General features: G+C 41.0%; 1 protein-coding gene across 1 annotated transcript; it reads right to left on the reverse strand.

The window, feature by feature from the left end:
- Nucleotides 1-738: 738 nt before the first annotated feature.
- ZCCHC4 (zinc finger CCHC-type containing 4) lies at nucleotides 739-14,394 on the reverse strand. The gene is made up of 13 exons (XM_069856221.1): nucleotides 14,299-14,394; nucleotides 13,787-13,905; nucleotides 12,300-12,382; nucleotides 11,320-11,595; nucleotides 10,761-10,841; nucleotides 10,386-10,458; nucleotides 8,630-8,780; nucleotides 7,262-7,362; nucleotides 5,895-6,016; nucleotides 4,934-5,009; nucleotides 4,389-4,440; nucleotides 3,543-3,684; nucleotides 739-993 (listed from the first exon to the last, which is right to left on the reverse strand). The coding sequence occupies exons 1-13, from the start codon at nucleotides 14,369-14,371 to the stop codon at nucleotides 870-872; spliced, it is 1,473 nt and encodes a 490-aa protein (XP_069712322.1). The 5' UTR covers nucleotides 14,372-14,394; the 3' UTR covers nucleotides 739-869.
- Between the last annotated feature and the right edge of the window lie 293 nt (nucleotides 14,395-14,687).

Consider the following 14,687-nt stretch of genomic DNA (forward strand, 5'->3'; position numbering starts at 1 on the left):
CACCAGAGTAGAGGGATGGAATCACCTCTCTCGACTTGCTGGTCACACTTGTTTTGATGGAGCCGAGGACACGGTTGGCTTTCCACGCTGTGAGCTCCCATTGCCAGCTCATGCTGAGCTTCTCATCCACCAACACCCTTCACATCCTTCTCTTCGGGGTGACTCTACATCCATTCTTCACTCAGCCTGTATTTGTGCTTGGGGTTCCCTAAACCCAGGTACAGGACCTCGCACTTGGCCTTGCTGAACTTCACAAGGTTAAGCCCACGTCTGTCAGCAGTGCCACTCCACAATATTAAGGCCGTTGATTTTTTTAATATAACTCATGGAAGTAGTTTAAAAACAAATTTAAGCATACTTACAAGGTCCGTTTTTTCCACTTACTAAGCTTCTGAAGTACGTTCTTTTTTTTTTTAGTTCTTGGGCTTTTTTCCATTTAGAGAGAAAATTCAGTAAAACTTGAAAACACTCAGTGAGAGTGTTCAGAGAGAATCTAGATTTCTGAGAATCCGTGCCTTCCTGTCACCTAAGCTTCCTGCCTCCTTTGCCTCAAGTGCCCCAGTTCCTACCACAAAGCACAGTATCCTCCAGGACCTCATTCACCACGCAGCAGACTCCTCTCTTTCCTCCAGACTACTGCTAACTCAGACAAACATCTAATCCTAAACACAAAAAATGGTTACATTATTTAAACAGATAGTGTGTTTACTTAGCATTTTTTTTGTGCGAGTAACGACGTATAACAAAAGAATTGGCACTTTTAATTCAAACAGGTTTTATTTCGGACATTAATATTTACATTTTCAGAAAATGGAATCCAAGGCTAGCCATAAGAGAAAGTATTAAGGACTAAGTATCAGTAAGCAAAGTCACATCTTTTTTTTCTTATGCTTTACTTTCTTCCTGGAGAATACAGCATGTTTCATGGCTGATCTTCTACAGATCCCCATCGTTAGCCTCTTCAGAGTTTTCTGCCTTTGCTTTTTGCCAGCTCTGAAAAGCAAAAAAAGAAACCACAGGTTAGAATAAAATGGAGAATGTACTTCTACATTTGCTGGTATTTTAAATAATCTGTCCATGTAAGTGGATGAACTCAGAAGTACTGTCACAAAAAGCACAAGGAACATCTCATCTTACAATGTTATGACATTTAATTCTCCTAGATCTGTTTGTCCACTTCACTACCATTAATTATTCTTCATGTGTGTACTTATTCAGCACTTCTCTTTAAAATGGGTATAGAAAACTTAAGAAATGCCACTCCCCAAGTACAAAATGTCAGAGACAGACTCTCATGCTCAATATATAATGCATGAATATATCATACAAAGGCTTAGAAGAAAGCACATTAAGTTTGGCAACATTGCGAAGACTCCTGTAAATAATACACGGCCTAAATAAAACTAGCAAGTGGCCCATTTTCTATCTGGATGTATTTCATTGAATAATTTTAACAAACGAATATACAGATGCTTTTATTAAAAAAACACACCAAAGTTCTCTTCTGCAATAAATCAGCAAAAGAAATAACTGGTGGTGTGAAAGGACTAAACCATTCTCGTACAATGGACAGAATAATATCTTACTTGACAGAAGAAACAGATGAGTTTTCATGATTATTTTTTTAGTATCCATTTTATATTTTTTAAGGAAATAAAGAAAACATTAAAGGAGGGAATTTTTAGAAGAGATATATAAACCAAAATATTGCTACCTTTTAGCTCTAATACTCCATAACCAACACTCAGATTAATATCACAGCAGGAGACCTCTGGCATCTTGTGAATCTCTCGACACTCACCCAAGAGGTTAACAACCTACATCTCACTATGCAACAAAGTTTGTCTTTTGGAAGGGAAGATTTGCATTTCCACTGCTACAGCCATTCAAGCTGAGAATCACGAACCCCCCCAAACACTCTGGAGAGGAAGTTACAGAAGAATGGGCCAACTATCCCAAACTGAAAAGACTGAGCCAACTGCTAGATCACCTTTTAGCAAATTCCCTTTCCTCTTTTTAATTAGTTCCATCTGAAGACTATCACACAACTTCTTCCGTCTTCTGATATTTACAAGTATGTACTTGTATATGTTACAGAAGCACAATCATGGCAAAATAGAAGTACATAATGTGGTCCTCATTAACGCAGATCTGACATGATGGAAATGTAGATGGTACTACAGAGAGCAGCAGAAACACCAGAAGAAAAAATAAAGATGCCACAACAAAGCAAAAGAGACAGGAAGCAATAAAAACAGCGCAGTGACTTTTTTCTCTGCCCCTTCATAAGGAATTTGAAGGGGATAAGTGTTTCTTTACTGTAATTTTGAACTTTCTTGACAGAGCTATCCCACGCACCATTTACCACATTTGGAATCCATATATATGAGTTTTGAAAGAAAAGCCACATTTAAGGAATCGGGAGACAGAGTAAGTGACCTGCCTGGTTTTATCGTGTCCTCCTCCAGTTTATATTCCCCAGCAATACAGCAAGTGGACAACAGTGAAAGCTGACGACAGTACCCAAAGCCAAAATCAATCTCTTTCTAAATCATAGAATCACAAATGGTTTGGGTAGGAAGGGACCTTCAAAGGTCATTTATTCCAATGCGCTGGCAGTCAGCAGGGACCTCTTCCACTAGATCATGTTGCTCAGAGCCTTGTCCAACCTCACCCTGAATGTTTCCAGTGACAGGGCTTCTACCACCTCTCTGGGTAACCTGTTTCAGTGTTTCACCGCACTCATTGTAAAAAATTCCTTCCCTCTATCTAGTCTGACTCTACCTTCTTTTAGTTTAAAACCATTAGCCTTTGTCCTATTGTAACAGGCCCTTCTAAAACGTTTGCCCTCATCTTTCTTGTAGGCCCCCTCTGAGTATTAAAAAGCTGCAATAAGGTCTCACCGGAGCCTTCTTTGCTCTAGACTGAGCAAGCCCAACTCTCTCAGCCTCCTTCATCAGAGGGGTGTTCTGTCGATCCCTCTGATCATTTTCACGAACCTTGTCTGGACCTGCTCCGACAGGTGCATGTCTTTCACAGAATCACACAGAATCACAGAATAACCAGGTTGGAAGAGACCCACCGGATCATCGAGTCCAACCGTTCCTATCAAACACTAAACCATATCCCTCAGCACCTCGTCCACCCGTGCCTTAAACACCTCCAGGGAAGGTGACTCAACCACCTCCCTGGGCAGCCTGTTCCAATGCCCAATGACCCTTTCTGTAAAGAATTTTTTCCTAACGTCCAGCCTGAACCTCCCTTTGTGGAGCTTGAGGCCATTCCCTCTTGTCCTGTCCCCCATCACTTGGGAGAAGAGGCCAGCACCCTCCTCTCCACAACCACCTTTCAGGTAGTTGTAGAGAGCAATGAGGTCACCCCTCAGCCTCCTCTTCTCCAGGCTAAACAACCCCAGCTCTCCCAGCCGCTCCTCATAAGGCCTGTTCTCCAGCCCCTTCACCAGCTTCATTGCTCTTTCCACAAAAAAAGCTCTAATCTCATCTGAACACCCTCTTTTATTACACGAATGCAATCACACTTACTGGCAAATTCTGGTGTGAGAGAGACTGGGACAGGTACTGCGTTTGTGACCTGCCTTGCCACACACAAAACAGCCAGGATCAGTCTTCTCACAAGTGTGGTTCTGAAGAGCGCAGCAGTTGCAATTGTTACAGTGAAACCAAGCTACAAAACAAGTAACATGTTTTACAATCTTAAAAAGGTTTAGAATAATCATTCCATTCTGCTTTAAATATAGGCTACATTACCAAGTTTTTAATTTTGTTTTAGTTTTACAGAGATGGGTGTAGTCGGTTTCTGGTCCCTTATGACGTTTCAGAAGCCAGCCACGTGCTCCTATATTAGATAAACTGTGTAACTATTTCAATATAACTGCATTATTCTGTCATTAGAACTATAATCCTGTATGTGATCTTAACATAAAAAATAGTCCAGATGTTAAAATGGACTTACAATTTGCAATTTCTGTCTTAGTAACAAACATGACTGCTTCAGGTGTTTAAACACAGCTAGAAATACAACTGCATTCTGTACACAACATAGTTTGATCGTGCCCACACATCCTAGTACCTGCCTATTTGATAAAAAATTCTACTGAAAACATATACAAAATCAGGAAACGCTTAGATGACAATTAAAAATATTTAAGTTTTCCCTTAACAAATACAACGGGGGATTAGTTCACCACACAGTGCAAATATACCTAAGTTATCAAATGGCAAGATTTCTCCTTTATTCTCTGTATTCCAAAGGACTACATTTTATTTCTTTTACAGAACATTTTCTTTTCGGGTTTGTCATGTCAGTTTCTTCAGACTACAGCACAAATAGTAAGTGTACTTTTTATTAAGAATTTTTTTTGTACTTACAGGGTTTTACACATTTTTTGCAAAGAACACAATGTTTCCATCGTCTACCATCCTACAAAAGATAAATAAGTACATTGGTTTTTTGTTTTAAAAAACACTGATTCTATCTTGAGACTAAACTACTGATGTATGGCCCCCATTTTTTACTGAAACAGGTCCTCTGTAGCTAGGACTGGAACTTGAAAACTGCAGTACAGAAAATCTTGTGACAATTGCAGCTAAATGGCCGCATTTTGAAGCTGGCAAGTTCTACTGTTTCCGAAACGTAAGAAGAAAGGTGTCAACAGACTGCTGATGAACACAGTAGGGCAAGTAGCAAACTTTTCCTGTCTTCTTTCCAACACAAAGGAATCGCAGAAACAGAAACTAATTCTCAGAGGCTTATGAATTATGCTCTGTGTAGTCAATAATAAGGCTACCAAACTGAACTGCCTGGGGTTCCTCAAGGAAATCAATATCAGAATAGGTTTTTACCAGAGCAAAAATTACAGGAGTTATTTGACTACTGCTAAAACTTCTATCCAGAAAGAAGTAAAAATACTTACTTTTGATGTACATGAATTGCATATCTCACAGTGCTGGTTACCAGAACTCACATACCGCTGACATATAGCGCAAAACCTGGAAAAAAAAATTATAAATGCACTGGTCCACTATTTGCTCAAGAAGAAATAGAAATTAATTTTATACAAGCTCAACAATAAGTATAAGGACTGCAAAACCACTTTGCTAAATTAAAGATGTTTTTGACGCATAAAATCACTACATAGGCCCAGAGCCTCACATATAGTGATAGGACGAGTGAGAACGGCTTTAAATTAGAGGGGGAAAGATTTAGATTAGACGTTAGGAAGAAATTCTTCATGATGAGGGTGGTGAGGCACTGGAATGGGTAAGGAAATTATGGATGCCTCCTCCCTAGAGGTGTTCAAAGCCAGGTTGGATGGGGCCCTGAGCAGCCTGGCTTGGTTGAAGGTGTCCCTGCCCATGCCAGGGGGTTTGGAACTGGATAATCTTTAAGGTCCCTTCCAACCCAAACCAGTCTATGACTGTATGATAATCATTAAGACACAGTATGTCCAAACAGTAAAATTCAGATTATTGAATTGAAATTAGCAACACTATCAGCAGTAAATCAAACCAAATCCATTCCCTTGTCCTTGATGCTTCTCTTAGCGTTTTATTAACTACTGTCTCAACCAAGCTGATGATCAGGGATAGCTGTAAATCTCTGTCTCTCATAGAGGTACACAGTACTTCCCAAGAACTAGCTAGGGAATCTCATCATTCCACACCGGAATTCCTTTTTAGGTGCCCAGCTCTCCCACACATTGTTTATAGAACATTCAGCCTTAGAATGAGATGAGAAATGTGCTCCTGAGCCTAGCATCCAGAAGTTAGGCATGACAGTACTGAACAGCACCATCCCCAATTCCTTCAGAAACTTTATGCACTAATGAAGAACAAGCACACTCTTTCAGTCACTTGAGCATTAACGCATCTTACCTGTAGCCCTCTTCTACTGGAAGTACAATCTTGCTTGGAGCGAGGTTTGTGAAGATACGGACAGGGGACTGTCTACGACCTGTTTTGCCATGTTTATAAAGTGCATGATTATCATAATCTACCTAGAAAAATAAAACCACAGGATACAAATCTTAAACTGAATGCTAAGCAGAACTATTTCCCAATTATTATCTTTATAGGTGCCTTATGAAATTTTCCTTTTTATGTAAAAAACTCTGATTAAAAGTTCTACAGTGAGTATTTTGTCTCATTCATTTTTAAATTTGAGTAACCACAATATCAGGCTAGACTCAGGAAACAGCATTCCCAACACCATAATAATCCTATTTTGCTTATCTCTTTTTGCTATTTTGCTGTCTGAGATAACATCACATTTGTTTGTTCTACAAAAGTGAAACCCATTAAAAAAAGTAGAACTATACTGTTCAATCTGTCTGGGGTAGGAGAGTTGATGCGCATCTTAACCTATCTCAGATCTAATTACGAAGTTGCAAATCTAGTCAACTCTGCTTTTTCCAGCACAGCTTGCAGAGACCTGTCAAGAAAATTCTCATCTCTGAACATCAGTAGCAATGCAGAGTCCAGCCTAGAACAAGTTCCAAATTTTCTTCCAAGAATTTTCATTCTACAAGATACAAATACATTGTCTGCAACACCCACTTCAAACACTATGCAGATTTGTTATATGAGGGAAAAAAACCTTGAACATCTTGAATATCCATGACTGCTCTCTCAAAATTCACTGATGTATGCATTCTTAAACAGCTTACAAACCGAACACAATATTGGAGAAGCTGAGATTATTGTTTTATAACTGACAAATTCATTCATTACACAGTTCTGAAAAGTTCTATTACTGTAAGTCTATTCTGGTCCCAGCAATTTTGGAGATGAAAGACCTTGATTTCTGATTTTTTTTTTTGACCAGGGCTGGGCATGACCCATCAAGCTACAGACATTTCAAAATCCAGGGAAACTGAAACACTCATCTTCAAGTTACCTCTCACCTCTGCAGTACACAGCTATCAAAATTAGTGCAAATTTCGTCACACTGAAAAGTTGGCAGAAGAAATGAGTTAATGGACTTATGACTGGTGAGTTAAAGGTACGCAATAAATCGTAGGAGAGTGACAAAGTTATCAAAGTTATGACTAATACAAATACAGAAACTGAGCTTCACATGGTGAGCACCATAGAATTTCCAGTGCCTCCAATGCATTCAAAATTAAAGCTCAAGAAGGCAGCCCACCTACAGACAAGCGCTACCATTACATCTGCTTGTATTCATACTCCTGTTCACACTGCACAGGACTGAAATTTAGCAGATTGACTGGGTTCAGTTATACCTGGTAATCCATCATATTGAAGCTTGGGAAAAATTCCAGAATACGAGACTCAAAGAAGTATGGAAATATCCAGAATATGGACATCTCCTGGTTGTTGTGACCTAGCAATGAAAAGACATTGAAGAAAAACAAGGCATATTAAGCATGAAAAATTTACAGCAAATAGAGGGATCTGGACAGGCTGGATAGGTGGGCAAAGACCAACGGCATGTGATTCAAAAGGTCCAAATGCCAGGTTCTGCACTACAGTCACAACAACCCCATGCAGGGCTACAGGCTTGGGGAACAGTGGCTGGAAAGCTGCCTGGTGGAAAAGGACCTAGGGGTATTCGTTGACACGCAGCTGCAGATAAGGCAGCAGCGGGCCCAGGTGGCCAACAGCACCTGGTTTGTACCAGAAACAGCGTGACCAGCAGCAGTAAGGAAGTGATCATGCCCCTATATTCAGTGCTAGTGAGACTGAACCTCGAATACAATGTTCAGTTTTGGGCCCCTCACTACAAGACACTGAGGTGCTGGATCATGTCCAGAGAAGGGCAATGAAGCTGAGGAAGGCACAAGCCTTATGAGGAGTGGCTGAGGGAATTGTTTAGCTTGGAGGAGGCTGAGGAGAGAATTTATCACTCTCCACAACTACCTGAAAAGAGCTTGTAGTGAGGTGGGTGGTGATGTCTTCTCCCAAGCGATAGAACGAGAGGAAATGGCCTCAAGTTGTGTCAGGGGAGGCTCAGACTGGATATTAGGAAAAACTGCATTGGAACAGGCTGCCCAGGGAAGTGGTGGTGTCACCATCCCTGGAGGTGTTCAGAAAGTGTGTAGATGTGGCATTTCAGGATATGGTTTAGTAGGCATGGTGGCGTTGGGCTGACTTTATGATCTTAGAGGTATTTTTCAACTTTAATGATTCTATGATTCTATATAATACATAAATGTGTGTGGGTGCGTGTGTGTGGGTGTGTTATGTTTGGCATACCAAATAGTTCCTTTTGTTGTCAGAAAGTTCTGGTATATTTTATATATGCAAAGCAGAAAGCTCCATTTAACTAACACCTCTTGTTTCCTGCCAATGTTGGTAAGAATTGGTACTGGCTTGATAGCATATTCTTCTCTACCTTTAAAGTCCATTTTAATTGCAAAGCATATATTTAAATAATTTGCAAAAATTTTGAAGAGAGACTTGGAGAATTGGGTGTTATTAAACTAATAGTATCAGGAGACATTATTAGATATACAGTAGTTCATCTTCAGAAATTATAACATGACTGTGTTTACATTCAGCTGAGTACCCAGAATCAGGGACTTTTACATAGGTGCTTTTTCTTACAGCAATGTTACAGCTCAACTCACACATCCAGTTGTAATACACACCTTCTTTTTCTGTCTCCTTGCACATTGCCATCAGTTTTTTAAAACTAGACGCCAGTGCTTCCACTAAACCTCCAAATGGGGGATCGGTTACCATAATGACTCCTTCACCACTGTCTTGACACAAGAATTTCCTACAAGTTTCATATGCAGCCTGTAAGAAATAGAGGTTAATTTCCAGTTATACAGATTGAGGAACTGCAAAATTATTTATTTGGCAAGAAAATGATTATTTTAGAAGTTTCAACTTTAAACACATAAGTTATCACCTCTTGTGGATGTGAATTTCCTGTTGTGTATCATTTAAAAAAAACCCCACATCTAGATTTGAAGCACTGAGAACAAATGCCCTGTTCAGCTAGAGATAATGGATCAAGGGCAGATGCAGTTCAAGCTTCCTAACACAGCCTTCTTCCTAAAGGTAATAAATTAACTTGGAAAAAAGATGTTATTCATAGCAAGAATGCAAAGTTCAAGCTCAGAAATCATTTTATTCATGCCCTTTAACTTTAGTTTTAACCTGTAAAGCACTGCCAAAGTAATAGGAAAAAATTCAGTCCACTGAAAACTGATTCAATCCATATCTGTTATAAAAATCCATGGTGTTCAAATTCTAGCAGTCCCACCTGGACTTTACTATTGAAGCAAATGTAAGAAGTTATGTCTTCACTACCATCTTGCAGCATCCTCTCATTATTTACACAGATTTTATTGCATTCCAAAACCACATTTTTAAGACTAATACGCATTCAAAAGTGCTGTGATTCAGTCCTTCCATACACTGCAATACAGTGCCATTATGGGTGTCACCTTTTCACACCTTGGAAAGAACACTACAGTGTTTATAACGCAGATGAACAATCTTTTCTTTTAATCAAAAAGTGCAGTGCTCGAATAGATAATGAAAAATCAATTCAAAGGTAAGGCTTTCAGACCAGACTCTCATTCTATTCTAGAGAATTCTTTTGTATTTTCAAGATCCCCTTCAAAATTAGGCTTTGAAGTGGAAAACAATCTGAAAGCTGTATAGTGCGAAAGGTATCACAATAAACACGTTTATATGAATCAGTGGTGACTTACTAACAACGGCAAGGGATGAGCAGAGAGTGAGTGAGTACACAATTGGGATGTTTGAAGTTAATGTTTGAAATTGAATTACACTGTGATTCCCTGTATAAAGCTACAACAAATGCTCCATTGCAGCTGTGGGTTTCCTAATGAACTCAAAATTAAGCACTTAATGTGACGTTTAAAAATAAACAAGCAATTCAGCAAATTTTAAACAACGACAGTAATTCAACTTTATTCTATGACAACAAGGTTAACCTTTTGACCTTGCTTGCCTGGAATAAAGTAGGAAAACCACTTCTTCCCTCCCATCTCAAGTACCAGTGAATAAGGACCAAGGCATCCATTTGGCTTGTAAAGAACAGGAATAAAACAATTAATTCTGTTGTAGACACAAGAACAGGGCTAAAGAATATTTACGTAAGGCGACAACTCACACCAAATTGTCATTTCAATAAAAGCAGTAGTTAAGGTGTGTAAGTAACATTAGTCAGCATAAACTTAATAGGCAACTTCATCTTTGAATTAAGTGGGAGAGAATTATTCAAGAGGCACTGTTATTCTTTGGTTTCTACAACCATTTTTATCTCATGGTAGTTGTTTTCTACTAGACTGCCAACATTTTCTTACAAAATGCTGCATCAAAAACATGAACTTCTTCACAAAACACTCAAGAAATGCTTGGCCTTACCTCTCCACCAAAAAAATGATGATTAAACATGTTGTAGTGGCAGAATTCATCTTCTGTGTAAAATTGTGAATACCTGTAAAATAAGTTTCAATTAGTACAAAAGTATAAACAACTTCTTGTCTGCCCTAAGGGGCATTTACAGTGAAAACAAGGCCTTAGGAAAAACAACATCTTGGGGTTCTGACTACTGACAACACATATCAACACCGAGTATTATCAAGTATAATTATTTTTCTCATAATTTGTATGTCAGTTGTGTGTGGGTGCAGGAACAGAGACGCAGAGACAGGAAAGTGAAAACAACACAAATTAATCTTTTAAAGCACTAATAACACAAATCTTTATACATACAGATAAATGTTTCTCAAAACGTACCTGAAATCAATATCTAACAGAAGGCTTCTAACTCTGAAAACTTCTTCTTGTGAGTCTTTTGACTGGATCATTTCATGAAGCCTGAAGTATAATTGAGGCAAAGAAATATAATACATAGTCATTGGCTTCAGATATTATCTTGCAAGACAAGAATGCCTGGTACTTTACTAAACCTAAAACCAAACAGACAAAGAAAATGGAGTAATCTGAATTTGGATGATTCCATCTAGCTAATACTCAAAGTTAGCAAAATAAAAGGGGAAGAATCAGTAGAGCCTACTGGATCACCATAAGCAAAAAAAATACCCAAACACAAGCAAAGAACTCACTGTCACTTCTGTAACAAACAAAGCAAGACATTTAAAGTGTGTCTGCATGTTACAGTTTTCTGTATCTTATGAGCTCAAAGCAAGCCTCACTAGATGCCTGGATAATCCCAACCAATGAAAGCACAGTGAACCTGTTATTTTGGGAGAATCCTTCATTATTTAGATATTAGTAAGCTGCAGTTTTGAGACAGAGATATTATTTGAAAGCATAACAATTCTCACTGACGTACCTGGGTGTTCCAACGCAGAGCACTCGTCTGAATCCTAAATCAATAATAAGATCCAGTAGGAACTGGCAACTTCTGTCTGCAAATAAATACTGTGCATTTGTTTTTTTATTCTCCAGTGGATACAGAAGTCGACTGGGACTTCTTAACTGGGCAGTGGAGATATCACACAGAAACTGGTGATCTGAGTGTTTTTCCCATTCAGCTGGCAATAGCAATTGCTGGCACTCCTGGCAAAACCTCCTCTTTGATAATGGCAACAGAACAAAATCCTTGTACCTTTAAATACAAAAGACAATACAGAACAAACTTTGAAAAAACCTCTATAGAAAATGAAGGGTAGCTATGAAGGGGATTTCATATTTTGTAGGAGTTTCAATTTAAACAGGCATTGTTGTCAAAGCTGCTCTTGCAGAACTCCACTATCTAATGTGAATGAAGCAATACTTATCAAAAAGTATTTAAAGAACACTTTGAAAAAGCCTCCCTTGAAAGCCAGCACATAATATGTTCAACAAATACATTGAGAGTCCTGATAAGTAACTGGGTTACAGCACCAACATTCCATAGCAACTACCAGCAAGCAGTCCTGTGTGTTTACACAAAAAGCTCGGGCTTTATTTGTTATTCTATTATCTTTGCTTTTTTTCACAATGTTAAGCCCGTTACATTTGAACACTAATGCCAGGATCGTTTTTTTTAACCAAAACTGCTAACCTATTGTTAGTACAGTATGAGCCCCGATGTAAGAATTATACATACACACAAAAAACCCAAAACAGGATAAAGGCTCTGGACTGAAAATATCATGCTCTAATTAGATGTTTCGTGCTCTTTTCCGATGGCAGTCAAACATTTCTTATTTTTTTAAATCCCTCTGGCATGTTTTATATTATAAAGAATCCTGAAACATGATCTCTACGTTCAGAGTACGTAAACCTGCACTGCTTGATTTTTACTGAAAAAAATGCACAGAGCAATACCTTTCCACATTCTGTCCATGTGTAAAAGAAGGTTGATGATTTCTATTATATTCTTCACGTGCTGCAAGCCTGGTATCTGACACCTGCAAAATTTATGCATATTAAAATTTTAAAACTGAACAGTATGCGCCTGCGTAGTACATTAAATCACAGTATTATACAATAAGGGTGCAGTTGCCACATCAGAAGGATGGGATGTGATCCAGAGGAACCTGGACAAGCTAGAGAAGTCGGCCTGAGCGAACTTCATGAGGTTCAACAAGGCCAAGTGCAAGGTCCTACACCTGGGTCAGGGCAATCCATGTTTGCAATACAAGATGGGAGATGATGTGACTGCGAGCTGTCCTGCAGAGGACTTGGGGTGCAGATTAATGAGAAGCTCGATGTGACCTGGCAAGGTGTGCTCGCAGCCCAGAAGGCCAACAATATCCTGGGCTGCATCAAAAGAAGCGTGGCCAGCAGGTCGAGGGAGGGGATTCTGCCCCTCTATTCTTCTCTTGTGAGACCTCATCTGGGGTACTGTGTCCAGTTCTGGAATCCTCAACACCAGAAGGATATGGAACTGTTGCAACAGGTCCAGAGCAGGGACACAAAGATGATCAGAGGGCTGGAGCTCCTCCCATATGAGGACAGGCTGAGAGAGTTGGGGTTGTTCAGCCTGGAAAAGGCTCCAAAGAGACCTTATAGCGACCTCCCTCCCAGTACCTGAAAAGGCTGCAAGAAACCTGGGGAGGGGCTATTCATAAAGGCTTGTGGTGACAGGACTAGGGGCAATGGCTATAAACTGAAGAGGGGCAGATTTAGGCTTGACACAAGGAAGAATTTCTTCACAATGAGGGCAGTGAGGCACTGGCAGAGGTTTCCCAGGAAAACCGTTGCTGCCCCATCCCTGGAGGTGTTCAAGGCAAGGCTAGATGAGGCCTTGGGCAGCCTGATCTAGTGGGAGGTGTCCCTACCCATGGCAGTGGGGCTGGAACTGTATGATCTTTAAGGTCCCTTCCAAACAAAACCATTTTATGATTCTATGACTCTCTCTGACAGAAGTTTTTTACAGGAAGAGAAAATGCTGCAGATGTTACGAGCATCACACTGATACCCAGCACCTCACTACACTGTATATCCCGTTGTTTGCCTGCATCTACCAGGTTTATCTGTCTTAATCATGGAAGGTGAGGACACCTTAGGAATCAGAACTAGCCTATTTTGTTCAACATTGCTTAGTATTAGCAAACTTCATTACTTGAATATTTCAGCATTTTGGCAATACAGTAACAAACATCAGCTTTGCTCAGAACACACGCAGCCTGCCTCGAAAAGTGCTGTTCTGACAGAAATAAGTCCTCTGCTATATACAAGCTGTTACACAATGTTTATAAAACAGTAACTGCAACAAACTTCCAGACTCAAATATGCTCTTTCTCCCGCCCCATTTCCTATTAAATGGAGAGAAACCCGCAATGTTTGTCAGTCTCCAACAACACTCTTACCTTCTCATCTTCCCACTGGAAAAAATTACAATCTTTTCTGTCCCTACAAGCTGAACAAGCATAAAATCTTCTTCCCTCTGTTTTTTCTTGGCCAGTTTTTACAAACAGAAGAGCAGGACCTAAAGGACAAACGCAGTTGCACGGTGCTCTTTATAATAAGATGATTTCCTGAGTCTCTTGCGCTTTAGAAAAGAGAGAAGGTCGAGCCTTCCTCCTGCTTTGCATCAGGGTCGGCTCTGGTCAAGCTGCGGCCCTTGTGCAGGTAAAACAGGGCTGGCGCTCCCACGCCTGGACACAGGAATTTACAAAGAGATCGCAAATACCGGGGTGACGCTTTTAGCCACGCGGTTTGGTTTTAGGGAGGAGCAGGGAGCTGCGGCCCCCGCGGGTCCCTCCCGACCCGGCCGCTCGGAGGGCCCCGACGCGCGGCTCCCGAAGCCGGGAACATGGGAAACAGGTGGGGATGTCAGCCCCCTCACTGGGGGCCCTCAGCCGGGCCCCTCGTGGCTCACCGTGCGGGCACCGCGGGGCGCCGGGCGCCGCGCCGACCAGGGCCACCCCACCACGCTCCGCGCCGCCCGCCATCGCACCGCCTGCTTCCCGACAGCCCCCGCGCCGCCACCCAGGCACCGCCCACTTCCGGCATCCCCTCCCCGCCCCGCCCCTCCCCGCCCGCTTCCCGGCAGCCCCCGCGCGGCTCCGTTACCGCCGGGTGCGCCTGGGACCGTGCTCCGCGCGTGTCGAGCCGCGCCGTTTATTACCCGCTGCGACACACAAACACCGTCTCTGTCCCATTTCTTTAACAAACGGTTTGAATAAAAACAACCGCAGGAAGTCGGTAAAGGCGGGCGGCGCAGCCTGGCCGGGGAGCTCAGGCTGCAGCCAGCGCCACGGTTACGGC

This window comes from Phaenicophaeus curvirostris, chromosome 4 (assembly GCF_032191515.1).
Source record: "Phaenicophaeus curvirostris isolate KB17595 chromosome 4, BPBGC_Pcur_1.0, whole genome shotgun sequence".
Taxonomy (NCBI): Eukaryota; Metazoa; Chordata; class Aves; order Cuculiformes; family Cuculidae; genus Phaenicophaeus; species Phaenicophaeus curvirostris.

Coding starts and splice junctions, on each gene's coding strand:
- ZCCHC4 (XM_069856221.1), bottom strand. CDS start 14,371: ATGGCGGGCGGCGCGGAGCGTGGTGGGGTGGCCCTGGTCGGCGCGGCG. Junction 13,906..14,298: donor CGCCCCGCGGTGCCCGCACG/GTGAGCCACGAG, acceptor TTTGTCCTTTAG/GTCCTGCTCTTCTGTTTGTA. Junction 4,441..4,933: donor GCAATTCATGTACATCAAAA/GTAAGTATTTTT, acceptor TATCTTTTGTAG/GATGGTAGACGATGGAAACA.